This window comes from Lampetra planeri, chromosome 8, assembly GCF_965212315.1.
Source record: "Lampetra planeri chromosome 8, kcLamPlan1.2.h2, whole genome shotgun sequence".
Classification (NCBI taxonomy): domain Eukaryota; kingdom Metazoa; phylum Chordata; class Hyperoartia; order Petromyzontiformes; family Petromyzontidae; genus Lampetra; species Lampetra planeri.
Genome location: NC_136114.1, coordinates 11,229,312 through 11,247,125, shown reverse-complemented (window position 1 = coordinate 11,247,125; position 17,814 = coordinate 11,229,312). Strand labels below are relative to the sequence as shown.

The 17,814-nt window shown below is 44.4% G+C and overlaps 1 protein-coding gene across 3 annotated transcripts in view; it reads left to right on the top strand.

The window, feature by feature from the left end:
• The window catches only part of LOC144720328 (serine/threonine-protein kinase BRSK2-like), a 202,073-nt gene that overhangs the window by 127,161 nt on the left and 57,098 nt on the right, over positions 1–17,814 (top strand). For all 3 annotated transcript variants that reach the window (XM_078597014.1, XM_078597013.1, XM_078597015.1), the window contains one exon: positions 8,773–8,913. In XM_078597014.1, the coding sequence (XP_078453140.1) occupies positions 8,773–8,913 (141 nt within the window). The remainder of the gene's footprint in view (positions 1–8,772; positions 8,914–17,814) is intronic.

Genomic DNA, 17,814 nt, shown 5'->3' with positions numbered 1-17,814 from the left:
AGCCCTTACAAGGGCGGCGTCGAGGGGAGTCCAGGGCTTCTAACTAGAAGATCTTCCTTCTTCCTCCTTCGTTCCCAGACTGAGCCCCGAGCTCTCTCTGTCCTCCCCCTTTATACCCCCCGTCAGGATCACAACCCCCCAGGCTGCCTGATGCGGACGTCGCTGCGGGCACCCCCCCCGTGTACTCCCGGAGCTCCGCCCACTGTGTTTATTCCCCGTTGGATCCCATGCACCTACAGCCCTCCCGTAACAACCCTACACCTACATGCAAAAGAATTGCGAATAGGTCAACTCCACATTTTTTTGGTCGTGACCGTCTCGAGGGGGGCGGGGGGGGGAGAGTGGGCGGGCGGGGGGGATAGGGGAGGTTTTGAGCCCCCCAAAAAACCCATTCAGCGCTGTGCAGATTATTAAAGATGCGGTGCCCCCTTCGCCTTGTACTTGGGCGGCTAACCTCGTTGGGAGCGCGTTGAGTCCCCCGCTCGCGTTTGCTGCACGCTCGTTGCCCGCTCTTTTGCAGGGGGGGGGGGGTTTCTCTCGCGTCTCTGTCTCGCAAAATCGCCGCCCGCAGGCTTTATAGCGTTGCCTGTGCAGGCCGCGACTTTTTAGCATAACGGGTCGTGGGCAAGTCCCTGCGCCGCGGCGCAGCACTTTGCCAAACCATTACCCTTCGCTCACACGCGGCCAGCGTGCCAGGCCAAGCGATGATTGCTGGGAGGTGGGGGGACCAGCCCCCTCGGAAGCTCTGCAATCGCCCCTGCTCCCCAATGACAATCACCGTTATCTCTCCTCTCTCGCGATGCTATCTCGTACGCGGCTCTACCCGCTCATCAACTTTTACCCCTCCCCTTCTCGCTCGCGTCCTGCACTCGCACCTAAAGTGGGAGAAGGAATTTAAGTAGGTGCCGTGACAAATGCCCATAATCACGCGTGACAGGAAAATGAATGTATTTTGGGGGTAAGGAGGTTTTTTTCAGCATTTTTTAAATATTTTTTTATCGTTTTATTTCATGTTGCGCTGCTGCAAGATAACTGAAATGCAGCCTTGGTCTAAAAGGCAGAAGTGAAGTGAGCTGTCATGTGCAACACTTTACCTTCCATGAGCCTTGCTGGCACCACCATATCTGATCTCACCTTGTTATTGCATATATATATGTGTGTGTACACCCTCACACGCGCTGACTCCTGCTTCTTGAATGAACAAGAGCATATCTGATGCGATGTCTCGAACAAAAATATAAAAAAGATGAATATATGTGTCCCTTGGGAGACATATTCAATTATTAATCTTTCATCTGTCCAGCCGTTTTTCTTGCTCCTTCATTGTGAAATAGCTCTGCCACTCATCTCACGAGATAGAGCGCATATTGCGTCTTGCCATTCTGCACATTTGGAGCGAGCGAACAAAAAAAAAAGCCTTTATCTCCACGAGGCTCAATGTGCAATATCAGACCTGGGCTGATTTGCTTGCCGTGGCAGTGCCCTAAATTGCCGTCGAGGGGGAGAGGTTGAGTGGGGTTAGTCATTCAGGTCTCGGCCTCATTTCCACGCTTTGCTTTCAAGAAACACCCTCCCTCCCTCCCGTCGTGGTTTCTCCCACGCTAATTGCGGCACCAGCCGTGTTGTCTCTTGTCAAGGTGTGCTGATTTTAGCATGGGAGAGCCCAAGGAGCAAACCACCGTGGTGGTGAGAGGGGGGTGAGGACGGGGCGGGCGGGCGGGCGGGGTTTCGGGGAGTGAGTTAGGTGTTGATTGGACGGCATGTAATGGCACACTGGTGTGCAATTATATCGAGAATAACGAGGCACACATTGTAAAATGGGACCGAAAAACTGTAGAGCCACTTGCACAAATTGGCTTCTTTGGTTTTTTTTGTTCCACTGCCATGTTTTCGGCGTGACGTCTGAAACATGGGTCGCCACGGTGGCGAGATGTTTGCTACCTCGCCTGGTATACAGGAAGCCATGGGTTCGATCCCAACCCTGGTGCCTGTATATTTTGAGTTTTACACGTTTCTCACCCCCGTGGTTGTGTGGATTTTTTTTCTCCGGTTTTTCCCTCCACATTGAGAAACATGCATTTAGAGAATTTGGCTGCTAAAAAATATTGCACGCGATAAGTCGCTTCGTTGAGCTATCATTTGTGGCCAGGTCGCTTCTGAAAAAGTGGGCCTTACCTGGTAAACAAGTAAACCCGTAAAAACAAAGTTTTTCACTATAAATCCTTTATATGCGTGGCATCGGGGTGGCTAGAGTCCTCTCGTCCTCTGACTTGAGATGACTGCCACCTATGGGTCAGATGATTGTCTGGCAGCATTAAACAGGTGGTAATTAAATATAATTTGTTTTCCATAAACAGTGTAGAATTTAGGAAAAAAAAATTCACGAAAATGCATTGTCATGCACAACGAGTCTGTGTGCAAAATGTCAGCTCGATTGGATCACGGGAAGTGGGTTAGAAAACGACCGAAAGATTTGCACGGTCCTAAGCAAGCAAGCGAACTTAATATAAAGGATTTAAAAATAAAAATAATATTTGCCCCGCCCATCATTCGAGAGGAGTCTAGCGTCACAATGTCTCTGCGTCTTCTCCATTTGCTTAGCTTACCCTTTGCACTTATAAATGTTATTCCCATCTACCGCTGTCCACTGCCCTTTTATTGCTCTCGATTGCACACAAGCAATTCTGTGTTATTTTAAAAGTCGTTAATTTTTCCAGACCGAGAGCACTCGCCCACACAAAGCAAGCGTTCGGTTGCCAAAATGTCAGATCCCTACGTACATCAAATGACCGTTCTCTCTTTTTTTTCACTGTACTTCATTGGAGCATGTTAGCATTGCAAGGTTTTTTTTTTTTAAATGTGCATCGCAGCATATAAAGGTCACGCTGTTGCTCAGTAGATCAAACGTCTTTCATCTTACCTCGTGGAAACAGACCCATTTTACGTGTTTTCAATTGGTTTTGCTTTTAAAATGCATTATATATTGATTGCTTCGTCCACTGAATTTAACTTGGGCATTGTTACCACAAAATCAAACATTGATTGGGTAGAATGGTTGGAATTCTAATACAGTAACAATCATTGTAAAAACTGTCAGATTATTAAGTACATACTCGACACAATGTAGTTATTGTTTTCTCTGCTCCTGATAATTTATTAATCCAACAGTTCGCATACATAAGACTACAAACTTACATGACTGAAATGGTTATAGCCGTTCCCTTTAAACATTTATTTACGCGAATAACAACACTATGTAAGATAATTTTTGTTCCTGGGTATTAAGTGTTATTTCGTAATTGCTTATGCCAAAAAAGTATAGAAAATGGCTATTATTCCCCACAAACTTTGATTTTGTGACCAGGACAGGGATATTTTGAAATTTACCTATTTTTAATGAGAAAACGGGCGAATTTGTTTTTTCGTTCACATAAAGTCAGAAAAAAACAAGATATGAATCAAAATAAACATGTATTTTTACTGAAGTAATACAAAAATTACTACAAAAGATTTAGAAGTGAGTAGTTTTTCGCGATTTACGATTATACCGTAAATCACTTTCACGAATCAGCCCCCAATTGTAGTCTCGCATCATGTTTTCGCTATACTGTCCTCGGTAGCGGCGTTCAAAGTCCAGTATATCCTGGTGGAAGCGCCTTCCTCCTCCGAGTATGTTCCCATGTTCTCTTTGAATTTATCAAGATGAAGCATCAAGTATATGGACTTTAAGGGACATCCTACAGCCCATTGTGCTGTAGTTCTTCACTAGATTCTAAACCAGCTCCACATAGTTTTCGACCTTGTGATTGCCCAGGAAGCCACGAACCACTGCGACAAAGCTGTTCCAAGCCGCTTTCTTTTTACTCGTGAGCTTCTTGGAAATTCATTGCACTCCAGGATCTTCTTCATCTGTGGTCCAACGAAGACACCGGCTATGACCTTTGCCTCAAACAGCTTAGGGAAGAAGTCTTGAAGGTACTTGAAGGCTGCTGACTCCTCTACAGCTCTGACAAATTGTTGTATAAGGCACAATTTGATGTGCAGTGGTGGCATCAACACCTTCCAGGGGTCCACCAGTGGCTCCCACTTGAAGTTGTTCCTTCCCACAGAGAACTCGGTCCGCTGTGGCCAGTCCCGCCTGTGGTAGTTCGCCTTGGTGTCCCTGCTGTCCCAAAGGCAAAGATAGCAGGGAAATTTGGTAAAACCGCTTTGGAGACCCATCAGGAATGCCACCATTTTTAAGTCTCCGATGACCTCCCAGCCATACTCGTCGTACTTCAAGGCATCCAGCAAGGTCTTGATGCTGTTGTAATCCTCTTTGAGGTGCACTGAGTGAGCCAGGGGAAGAGACGGGTACTTGTTACCATTATGGAGCAGCACGGCTTTGAGCTCCTGGATGAGCTGTCAATGAAGAGGCGCCACTCATTCTGGTTACAGGCGATTCCGATTGCCTCGAACAGACTGGTCAGATTGTGGCAGAAGCAGAGCCCATATTGACGGGTGAAGAAGCTGCAAAAAGGTTGGTGACGCTTCCTCTGATCTGCGACTTGCACACTTTCATCCAACAAGTTCCACTGCTTGAGCCTAGACGTCAAAAACTCGGCATTGGACTTGGTGAGACCAAGATCTCTGATCACGTCATTGAGGTCTTTTTGGTTGGGGTAGTATTGGTTTCTCTCCTCAGCTCCACCTCTGAAATTGTCATCTGGTTCTACAACGTCTTCCCCTCGCTCTCTGACTTGCTGCGCTCTTCTAAAGACAGCTGCCCTCTCTCCGGAGGAGTGGGTACGGGGAGCTCATGGCAGTGTGGCACCGGGGCGATGGATGAAGGAAGGTCCGGATACGTGATAGTAGGTGCATTCTTGCCAGTCCGACGTTTGGAAGGGTCCACCATGCAGAAGTAGCAGTTGCTTGAGTGGTTAGTGGGTTACTGCCAAATTCTTGGGATAGCGAACTTCATGGCTCTCTTATCCCCTCTGTACCATCCTACAAAAATACATTTATTTCAACCATGACTAATGTGTAAGAGATTCTCGCAACATTTTCATATGTGACATATTTTTTCAATAGCATTGAAAATTGTAAAAGATTTTTTTATTAAAAACTTTTACAATTAAATGTTTTTAAACAAATTTTATCACGTAAAATTCCGAGCAACAATTGTCCATCTTACCTTTCAAAGTTGTTTTGCATTGCTCGCAGGTGAAATGAGGTACCCAGGGTTTGTCTTGATCCCCGACAGGCATGCCGAAATATGCCTTGTAGGCCTCACACATCTTAGCAGATGCTTCCACAGAGTACTTTTTCGCTCTTGTCTTGATAAATTGGCCACAGACATAGCAAAATGCGTCTGACGGATGCTTGCAGCCTCTTGATGCCATCTCAGAAAAATGCAGATATGTATCCATTTAGGCAGCTGGAACTAAACTTAACTGGTGGGCTTAAGGCCCCTGTATTTATACTACTATTTATATTACTGGAAAGTTCTAGAATGTTCTAGAAGTTACTCCAAGTTTACTCAGCACTGAATCTATCTGGAATGTTCTCGAAAATATGTAAATTTCAAAATATCATTGTCCTGGTCACAAAAGCAAAGTTTGCGGGGAATAATAGCCATATTCTGTACTTTTGAGGCATAAGAAATGAGGAAATAACACTTACTACCCAGGAACAAGAATACAATACAAAATTGTTACACAGTGGTGCAATCAACTTAAGTTGTGATTGCCGCAACAGAAAGGTGCCAGTATTCATGGCAGAGCTGTGCATGCGTGCAATGCGCCCCATTCTCGGATGATGGGATCCTGTCATTTGTGAAATATTTACCAGTGCCTGACAAGCTGTCACATCGTACGACGAGCCCTGGAGAGGCATCAAGGAGACTGGCGCCCGATATCCATACAAAAATTCGAGGGCAGAATCAAAAGCTTCCCCTCTGCTCCACAAACTCATTTGGCTCAAAATTATGACAATTATTCAACATCTCTCTCTTATGTCTTAATAAATCATCGTAAAGGCATTGGAAGTCCCTTTCTCTCATTTAAACATAATGATACATTACAATACATACGTTAAAAGTTATCAAATTTCACAGCCAAATTGTAGGTTAAATATAAGTTAGCCAACGACCATATTGCTCGGAGCGCACCCAATCTCGTTAAATCCCGGAAGCCAATGAGGGTTTGGGTCTGGCTAGTGCTCAAATGGGTGACCAACTTTCTCAAAAGATAGGTGCAATGAGCGAGGTGGACAGCAGAAGACTGTGCAGCAAAATCCGTTGCTGTTCTGCACTCTGCTCTCACCTTCATCAAGTTCGCAAGTGGTGAATTATGGTCAAATATTCCACGAGGCCCTCATATTGTAGTTGATTGATACAAAAATGGGCTATCCATGCTCGTGCAATTGTAAGTGTAAAGACGACTTGTACGCACTTGTCTTGAGATGGTGACTTTATTAAGGAGCCGCGTGCTCACACTCGAACAGGCGGAGACCTCCACTGCGACAGCCCCGAGTCTCCCGCACATCTCCCTTATGCATACGGTCCGAGGCCACGCCCCCATTTTCGAACCTTCTCGCTGGTTCTAGACCGCTCGCTCCACCAGCTGACTCCACCGCCCTCTTACATCACCTGGCCACGCTCCTATTCTCGAGCGTTCCCGTAGCCACCAGTCCCTTAGTACTGCAAGCTGACTCCCCTGTCATTACCTCCCGTAGCCACTAGTCCACTCGCACTTCAGGCTGATTCCCCTGTCATTACCTCCCGTGGCCACTAGTCCACTCACACCGTAAGTTGACTCTACTGTTATTACATAAGTAACTAAAAAAACATCTTAGTTTAGTTTTTGTAACCTTGCCTTGGTGAAGGGCAATGTCGACCTTGCTGTTTCGGCACACTAATTTGTGTATCTCATGCGTCACTGCGAGTTTCCACTCCACCCATCAGGCTCCACATGGCTCTCTTGTTGCATCGCTGCCTACATTAGGTGGCCACGGTGGCGAGATGTCAACTCCCTCACCTGGTGTGCAGGAGGTCGTGGGTTCGATCCCAACTCTGACGCCTGTATATTTGGAGTTTGCATGTTCTCCTTGTGGTCGCTTGGATTTTTCTCCGGGTTCTCTGGTGTTACCCTGCACATTTCGAATCAACGTCACGCGTTTAAGAGTATCTGGCTGCAATACATTTCCACGTGATAATCCACTTCGTTGAGCTAAAATATGTGATCCAGATCGCTTCTGAAAAATAGCTACATAGTTCAGTGGGCCTTATTTGGCCCGGCATGGTGGCACACTCTTCCAATCCAGTCCTTTGGAGGAGACAAGGGTTGGTGGATCATGCAGATTTAGGAAACTTCCTCAGCCGGTGGGCAGGAGACGGCAGTACTGCAAAGTGGGCTCGTGTACATGTTTATTCCTTCATATGCAAGCGGTTCCTATGGGTGATCTGGTTTCCTTCCACTTGCAGAACCTATTTTAAAATAATTTTATCCAACATCCCAGTTGCAGGACACTCCTGAGAAATGGTCTTGTGCCTTCAAATTCAGTGAAGCTCTTACATTACATTATATACTCGTTTTAACCTGATGGGATTAAACGTGCGTATCGCAGTGTAAACAAATTGTTTGCTTATTTATGTCCATGTTTGCATTGGTTTTAATTCAAGACATATCGCAGCTGAATAAATCAGCACGCGGCGTCAACGCCACAATGCTGCATCGTGTCCTGAATTTCATGTTTGCTGAACGAAAGGTGCAGCAGATGGGGTCATAATAAATACGCGTGACATTTGGCACGACACATTCACGAATCATTGACTGTGCACATTTTGTCCACGAATAATAGGAGGGATGATACATTACATTCTTTATCCATTCTCTTGCGATGATTGGCTTAGATTTTACTTCCCAAATCAGCCTGACAAGTCGTCCGCACCCTTTCGTTCCATCTGTACCTTTCAAGGTTTGCTTGGCTGATGGTGGGGAATTAGTTTCCCCTAAAACTCTATCTTGCCATCTGCCTTTGGTCTCTCCCAATTAGAAAATCATTTAAACCTCATTTGAATTAGATGACCGGGTATACGCTTCTGTTAAATATTCGTTGTTAATGTTCTGCACGTGCATTAAGGAAGCATTAATCTCGTTAAGTTTCTTCCATCACCTTCCCCCCTCCCCCCACCTACATAAATGGCTTTGATGAGTGCTTTGATCTCTGCACGCATGAGTAGCCTGCATGTCCTACGGTGCAAGCAACTGAATCGTTTTCTTCACCCACAGCAGTGCGTGAGCATATTTTGTGCTCGCATAATGAATGTGAAAGGCCCACTTGAATTGCGTTCATTTTGCCTACTTATCCCAGTCAGCATATTGGAGCTTAGTATGTTTAAACATTTACATTTCTAGCAAAATGCAGTCCACTAAATGGACGAAGGTCTCCCCATTCCATAATGGCCATAGGGTTTTTTGACCATACTTCACCGCCCTGGTCATTGCAAGTTAACAAAGAAGGAGGGTGGGGAGGGGGGAAAGAATGCATAATTGGTTCAGATAATCGTGATTGATATTAGCCGTTGAGCCTCGTAGAAACTGTGGCCATCTCACGCTCATATCACAGGATGCTAACAAAAACGTGCTACTGCTCGCGATCCCCTTGGTAGGGGTAGAGTGTCGTCGTAGGCCTTCTCAGCAGTGTGCGGTCACGTGGCTGAGCTGCTGGCGAGCTGCCCCTGATTACTATTGCTGCTGCTGCTGCTGTCCGTGTCGGCGCGATCTGTCCCAGGTACCTGGTGCTGGAGCACGTGTCAGGAGGAGAGCTGTTTGACTACTTGGTGAAGAAAGGACGACTCACCCCCAAGGAAGCGCGCAAGTTCCTCCGCCAGATCATCTCTGCGCTGGACTTTTGCCACAGTCACTCCATATGGTGAGCCAAATCGTGCTCTCTCTGGAGGCCACAACAGATTTCAATTTATGTTCAAAAAATATTTAATTATGTGCCGCATTTTAACCCCTTACTTTAACGCTGCGTTTGTTTTTTTTCCCTTCTCATTTTGAGCCAGAATGCACAGCACACTGTAAGGTTATATATATTTTTTTCTCAGAAACTGAGAATGCTTGGTTATTCACAAGCACGCATATATTACATTTCGATTGTAAATGTATTTATTGATCACGACAATCGCATACAGGCCTTTGTTACCTTTGTTATATTCACTGAAGGCTGAACACTTCCCCATGTTTTGTCAGTCGTAGGGGTTGTTTTGACCGTGCTTCACCATGCTGGCCAGTGCAGGTTGGTGAAATGTTGATGCAAAATCATTTTTGATGAACAACATTGTGCAAACATTATTGGTAGATTTCCTTTTGGGATTTTGACTTATTCTACGTTTATATATATATACAAAAAAATGTGTGACTGCGGTGCTCCATGATAGTTTCGAATTCTGAATGAATATATTAATGAATAATTCACCATTGATTCAATATCATATAGATATTTCGTTTGTATGCATTTTCATTTATGTTTAGGAATTTTTTTGGCCATGTATAAATATACATATGCTATTTCTAGATTTGAAGCTTTCGTGACTGCAAGGATTCATATTCTTAGTTTTTTTGGGTAAAGTCACGTAGGTAAAAAATTAAAATTAATAAAAGTAAAATAAAAATAAAAAATAAAATAATATAAATTAATTGACTTTACCGAAAAAACCTAAGAATATACATATGCTAATTTCTGTGTATAGATGATCCATATTTTTAAAACGAGGAAGAATGGATTTTCAGCAAATATATAGTTGGTTTTCCAGCGGTGTGCGTGAAGCCGGGCAGGAAAGGGTGCAGAATAACAGAGCAGTGTGGCCGTTTTTTTTTTTAAAAGAAGGTGGCCTCGAAATGACTTCCGGAAGTCTGCAGCCGTGCGATAAGGCGCGATATCCGCGGCTTGCTGCTCGCGCAGACCTCCGTTGAATATTCATGCCGATGGGAATTGCCTGCGGTTGCTGCAGGGTCATAGCTGTTGGGGTGGGGGGGTGGGGCGGTGGGGAGGAGGGGGTTGGTTGTTGCGTGGCACGGTCAGGGTGGCGGGTAACGTTGAACCTTGCAATCCATCTCTGCCATTCTGCCTGGGAACCCATTTGTATTGGCGGTGTTGTTTTTGTTCTAATTGTAGGCACTGGCCCTCCCACCTCCAATTCAGTTATTTGTGTCTGTCGGCTGATTTAGTGAACACAGCCCTCCCTTCACCACCGTAAATATGCCTATACTGGCTTTGTGCACTTTATGGCGTGGATTTAGAAAAATCCATTAGAAGTAATTGAATTGGAAATCCCCTCTGAAATGGTTAGAGCACTCAGCGAATTACCAACAAGCTACGCTATCATACAATGTGTAATTATCACGTGATTTATATTTTTCAACAAAAGCAATCTATTAGAGATTAAATATCAAATAGCAAGTGTCACGCTTTACAGGTATAATTTACACCAAAAAAAACCTGCCATGTGGCAATTTTGGATATATTTTTTCCCCAAAATGAATTGTGGGTTTGCTTACGAGTTCCAATTACTCTTGAGGGATAAAGCAGGTTTGGAGATGAAATTAAAAAGCTGCAGGCCTCGTTTATGAGGAATTAGCTGAATCAGCTTGCGTGAAGCGCGACAGTCTGTAAAAATGACTCCGTAATGGAAGACGAGAGAAATACATTCCACTTAATTGTCCCTGGCCATGGCATTGCCTCAGCGACATTAATTGGCTCCCTTTTTTTACTCTCTTCTCTGCATCTGCTCATTGTCCACCAACAAAGGAAGCTCCTTGTACAGTTCATACGCGGGAAAGGAGTTTTGATGTCTTATTTTAGACCGTGATATATCCGTGAGAGTGTGCCGTGAAATTATAAAAACACACGATCTGTCGCTTTTTTGAGGAGATTCGCAGCAATTCTGGGGGAAAAACATTCCGCAGTTGCAATGCATTCATGCACTGCTTTTTAAAACCATCCATTTTAAATATGTTGTATGTTTCATGAATATTCTGCAATTCCGCATGCTTATTTTGATTTGTATAATGCGTACAGTAGAAAAAAAAACGTGTGTTTTATATATGGACTAAATGAGTGTGATTTATTTGCTCGTTTCTTTGATTTAACCATCACGGTATGATCGGTGTTGCAAGCTTATCCCGAAGCCACCAATGTTGATGAATTAACATGCGGTGAGAGGGGTCAGTGAGTCGGCGATACTCAGGTGGCAGCGAAAAATCTCGCCGCGCGTGCGAAATTGAACGACCGCATCATCGTTGGCACAAGATGGTGCGGGAAAGTCCGACACGTGTGTGGTGCGGCGACGGCGCTTTGGCATTTTAGACGTTGGCGCTCGCATCAGGCGCCACAGTAGGCAACGCAAAGCAGCAGGGGAGAGGCGGCGCTATTCCGGACGTGGCAGCCGCGGCTGTCCCACGCATCAACTGCTCCCAGAGGGTGGCCAACGCCTGCCGGTGGGGGATGAATAAATAAAGACCTGAGAATTTGAAAACGGAATTAATTTAGTGGCCGAGGCTTGCTTTTATATTATGCTCGAATGTTTATCGTCGTCGTCGGCGATGATTAATTCACTGCCGGATGAAGGCCTCGCCAAGCTTTCGCAATCCATAGAGCTGATTTCAGTCATCGCTGCATCTCCTCATTGGATGTCCATTCGGACACGTTCCATCCCTTGGATATATGTGTTTATGTTGAACATAGCCAATTGTGCTAATCGGAGGTGTGAGGAAAGGACAACAAACTAAACAAAAAAAGCAGTTCTAAACAAATTAGTTTTCATTGAGATTTAAAAGTGCATAGCTCCAGTGGCTTCCTAATATCGGAAGAAAGAGCGTTCCAGACGGCCGCAGAGGTGCATCTAAAAGCACGCGATGCACTGACCGTCTTTGTTCGATGGTTAGCCAAAATCTGCTGCAAGGATGACCAGAGTTCGTGTGATGGCTTGTGCTCCTTGACGAGATCAGCAAGGTATTGTGGTTAATTTGTGGCGAGCACTTTGTGTGTAATGAGTGCGACCTTCCAATGCATTCATTCAGCAACCGGAAGCCAATGCAGCTCAGCGATCACCAGACGGACGCGGTTGGATCTTGCTGTACCCGTCACGGCACGTGGCTGCCACACCGTCATTATTTTTAGCCATCGGCCATCATCCCTTGCAGTGACATGTCTTGTCCAGGCCCACCTACTCTTCTTAACAGCATTATTTAAAACTTTAACATGCGGAGGTTCTCTGAACCCCTTTCTGCCCCTCTGTGTAATTCTAAGCAAGCATCTGTCTGTGGTTGTTTGTGCTCTTTTGAGTATTTGTAAAAATAATAATGACTGTTTCCAAACCACATGTGATAGCAAGTATTAGGCACAGCTTTGACGAAAAAATATACTTACATTTTATTGGGGAAAACTAACTTTTTTTTAATGTTCTAAACGTTTGCTTAGGTGCTTCCTTTGATGTTTTTTTACAGTCTTATTTTAATTAAATAGGTCGCTATCTCGCCACCGGGTTCCATGCTTCACGTGGATTGGCCTTAGAGTCTATGGGTCAGAGCAGAAATTGGTACCACCATCGCTATTGATACCAATTCATCTATACAGTTAATGAGAGTGAATTACTTGATAACCCACTCATTTCAAATGGTTACCGCATAATTCACTTTGATTGGCCACACAGAAATTTGAACCACTACATTAATGCCACTTTCAGGTGGTGCCGAAAAGTGAAATATCTGGTCTGGGCTCACAGACTACTTATCTTAGTGCTGTATTGGCCGAGAGACTTCTGAATTCTCACCAGGGCTGATAGTGAAGTAAATCCGCCTTCAGATTTGGAGCTCACCTTCACAGAAGCCTTCCTCTGATATTGCGTGTTATTTCATGTTATCTTTGCCTTTGCTCTCTTCAGTTGGACAGCAGATGTTGGTTTATTTTGACATGTGTTTGAGAGTGTGAAGCTATGAGTCTTGACTTGAGTGACCTTCAAGTACGAGTTTGTGGGTTTTAACATGCACACGGCATTGCAGAATTCTCTAGCAGCGTTCACATTTTGTAATGGGTTTTATTTTATATGCACTTTTCGCTCTCTCTTTCATTAACCATTGTGTTAGTTCAAAGAGCGCATTCGTTTATATTTTATTTAATTGAAAACATTTCACGCTGGGCAAGAATAAATAGACAAACAGAAACGCCTATATATGAACACGATGGGCAGTTATAAATAATTATACAATAACAATCACCGCCGCCAGGTCTGGTGAATGGTGAATTACGGCAATAAAACCCATAACCTTTGTACGAGACCATTCTTAACCAAGTTTGCCAACCGTGATCATCCACTACTGGATAAAGGCCTCCCCAAGTCATCGCTCTCCTTCATGGTCTCGTGACGATGTAACAACCCATCTAGGTCCTGCACGTGAGCTGATCTCATTTATCATTCTCCCCCATGTTGTGTTTATCCTCCTTTAGCTGCCATTCAATCGTGAGTCTCGACCACCGGACAACATCGTCGCTGGCGGCGGTGTGCCAACGGGGATGTTCTTAATTTGTGTTCTCGCATCTGTACGGTTCCTTTTTCTGTCCTCTGGACATTGACCTACTGCGAATTTTTTGCTACTGGACATCTGTGACGACTGGACATCTTTGAAAAAGAGCTTCATAGCTCATCTGGATTCATCCGGTCTTTAAAAAAAGATTCTGACTCTGTCTCGGTAAAATTTCAAGTGTGCACCTCTCTCCATACCTAATTTTACACTTTTCGGATTTTGTTCCATTTTCCTTGTCATTTTACGATTGCAATCGATCCATAAGTTAATTCTAGACTTGAAGTTTGATGACGGAAGCTTGTGTTGCCTCCGAAACGTCGTGATTTAGTTATTTTTATTTTATCTTCACCTACGTGACTTTACCGAAAGAACCAAAGAGTATGGATCGATAAGTTATAGCAGTTAATATGCACTGATTGAAAACTTTCCCCTTTACGCACATTCCAATATTGATTTTCGTTTCCAAGTTCAGGCTTTCAAAAGTACTCTGACCTTCTCTTGCTTCTTTTATTTCATCACATTAATCTCTGTCTGCTTTTAATAACCGATGTATTTTCTAGTAGCATCCCTCCAACATTCATCTTAATTTGTTTAGCAAATAAATGCAAAAATGACACGATAAATTGTGAATTCAGCATCGGTTATCTTAATGGCCCCAGCAACCATGATTTTGTCTTTGGTGAAGAAATTGTGAAGAAGTTCCTTTTAATGTCAAGCAACAACATTAATAATGTTTCTCCAATGGTTTTATTTTTTTAATGCGAATAGTCTTCTAGGCAAAGTCAAATTGAAATCTGAAAAGTAAAAACGAAAGTCAAAGAATACTGTAATTTGTCAGGATGCTGCAAGCCTGTATATACCATATTCTTAGGTTATTTTCGGTAAAGTAACGTAGGTTAAAAATTTAAATTTAAATTAATAATAATAATTGTTTCCTGCTATAAGTTTTACCCACCAAACAACATAGCAGGAGGCTGTTTCTTCCTGACCTGCTTTTGTGCTTTTACCATCTACATGGCAGAGGCTCGGTCTCATTTGCAGCATTTTGTTATGTAGGCTAGCCGTAGTCTCAAGCCGCACCTTACCATAATAATAAAAAGTGGGCCGTTCCTGGCCCACCCCCCCCCCTCAACCATTATATATACGGAGTGGTATCTCTTGTAATCTCTCATTTACTTGATACAGCTATCGTGCTGTGACGGTTCCACCTGAAGACGGAAGCTTGTGTTGCCTCCGAAACGTCGTGATTTTTATTTTATTTTTATTTTACTTTTATTAATTTAAATTTTTTACCTACGTGACTTTACCAAAAAAACCTAAGAATATGAATCCTTGCAGTCACGAAAGCTTCAAATCTAGAACTGTATATACCAGTTTAACTCGTAAGCTTTCACCACCGATATCATCCAAAATATAGGGTTTTTTTGTGTTAGATCGCGTAAATGTGTCGTTAAATCCGCCACCACCCGACACAGCCAATTAGTAAGGGTTGTTACGTAAACAGAACGTGCCAAATCGTTACTAGTACAGCACACCGGTGTGTTGGAGAGCAAATTCAAAACATTTACAATCTGAGTACGACGTTTCGCCAGTAATTTCAACTAGCTTCATCAGGTGACAGCCAAATCTGGCTGTCTGGTGGTGTTGGGTTTAATGACATTTATATTTACGCGATCTAACCCAAAAAAAACCTATATTATGGACTATATATATTGGATTAAATTGATTATTTTCCAAACACTTTATAGTTTGGTTTGAAAGGAAAAAAAACGATCTACTTCTTGCTCTTTGAATGTCAGCTGCAGTGGGTAAAGGTTAATTGACATCGTTTATGGTTCATATAAAAACATGTCACACTTACTTCTGCAAAACAAAGGTCAGTTTAGCTTAGTCTTTTGCCTGGACAGATGTGAAATTATGTCCTCCTATTCATGCTGACATCAAAACACAAGCTCGTATTGAGCCTTCATTGTCGACTGTGCACCGAGTGAGCCTGAAAATTCCACCCGATGTTTTTAAAAGATTTGCGTTACTAGTTGTTAACATTCCTTATTGGGGAAAAATATGGTAACGTAACAGAATTAAACGCAACTGTTAATAAAAAAAAAAATACAAAATGGTTAATGTTTTTAAATGCTTTAATGTGCAATCTCCGGCGATGAAAACACATTCCTGCGGAGGGAGCTGGTAGGAACGTTGGGTTGCTCGGTCAATGGCCAGGGTCAACGGCGGCGTGGTGTATTCCGCAAATATGCCCGACTGTGAGGGCGGGCACAAGCCGGCGTGAGTAGGTTAAACGTTGAGTTTTATAAGGGCACCACGGGGTGACCAGCCCCTTCCCCACCCAGCCCCACAACACCCAGCCCCACCCCACCCAGCCCCACCCCTCCCACGGCCCACCCTCCCCACCCAGCCTCTTCCCACCCTCCCCACCCTCCCCACCCAGCCCCACCTTCCCCACCCAGCCCCTCCCTACACTCCCCACTCAGCCCCTCCCCACCCTCCCCACCCAGCCCCTCCCTCCCCAACCCAGCACCTCCCTGCACGACGGACGGACACAATAATCCCCTGCGGGCTGGTGTAACCAGGAGGTTCCTACCAGTAAAACGTCATCTTTACACCGCCGTGTTCTCTTTGCTCTGGCGAAGGAGTGGGGGGGGGCACTGCCCACAATACCTGCAAAACTTTACCGCTCTCCCTCAAATTCCAAACGTTCGGTTTACGAAATGTCACGTGAACATAACTGATATATTAGGGGGGGGGGGGGGCGGGCAACTTTTCGATGAACGAAATCGAATTTCCACATGAAGGAAATTTCACTAACGGCGCACGTGCCATGAGATCAAAGAAGAGGCACCCGGCAAGCTGCGTCATCCATCTGCGGCAGTGTCCCGGTATCCCCCATAGGGCAACAGCGACGCCTCCACGTCACCCGTCCGGTCTTTCCAACGTGCAGATCTTTTTGGTGAGTTCCTTGAAAAGGTGAATTCTTTTTGTTAAAAAAAAGTATGATTCAGCCGTTTTAATACTCATGTTATTTTCGTATTGTGAAAAGTGATATAGGTGGACATTTTCAGGTGAGGAGTAGAGTTGGAATGACACAGCCCCAATCTTTGGTATTAAATGAATGGGAAAAGCCATTCTGATTTACGAAAATTTCATTTCCACGTGCGTTTTTTTTAAGTAAATCGAGGGACCACCTGTGTACATCCTTGTGTACATCCTTGTGTATTGCGGCAGTGCTAACGACGAGTGCGGTGGGCGCTCTGAAGACCTCATCCGCCTCCCACTTGCCTCGTCTCGCGTTGTCGTACGGAACGAAAAGCATTTACTGTCATACTCTTTGGTTCTTTCGGTAAAGTCACGTAGGTATAAAATAAAATAAATTAAATCACGACGTTTCGATTGCAACACAAGCAATCGGGTAAACAAAAATTATTGCTGTGGTTTTCCCACCTGATGATGATTGCTTGTGTTGCAATCGAAACGTCGTGATTTAATTTATTTTATTTTCTACCCACGTGACTTTACCGAAAGCACCAAAGAGTATGGATCCCTGCAGTCACGAAAATTTCAAATCTTCATTTACTTTTCATTACGATGGGCAATGGCAATTGCAATTCAACGCAAGCCCGTCGCCTTCGCTAACAATTACGCATCCAGCATTATTGTTGTTGTGTTGTTGTTATTACTGCGCTATGGCGTTGTTTGTGGGGAACTCTGCACGTTTAATCACGTTTATGGCCGCAGATTACGGCTGCTTACAGCAGAGGGGAGGGGTGGGAAGTGGTGAAATGAGCGTAAACCTGCACTGGTATAGTGATATAAATAACGGTTAATTAAATAACGCCAGCCGCTACGCTTAACTGGTTCCGGTAGTTGGATGCTCTTGACCAGAGGGGGGGGGGGGGGCATGGGAGGGGCCTCGTGATTATGACATCCCTAGATTAATAACCTTCATTAGCATGTGGCATTTTCAACAGTCTCGTTGCCTGACAGCCACCCAGGCGGTTGCTGTAGCGCACGTCTTGATTACACAGGCTAGGAATTGCTATTTTCGGGTGGTTATGGGGGGGGGGGGGCGGCTGTAGAGTGTGGGGGGAGAAGCGGAGACAGAGAAAGAGAGAGGGAGAAAGAAGGAACAAAACATTAATCAGTGTTCATCTTCTTGGTTCTTTCGGTAAAGTCACGTAGAAGGGAAAAAAAAAACATAATCAAATAATTCTCACGACGTTTCGGCCACAAC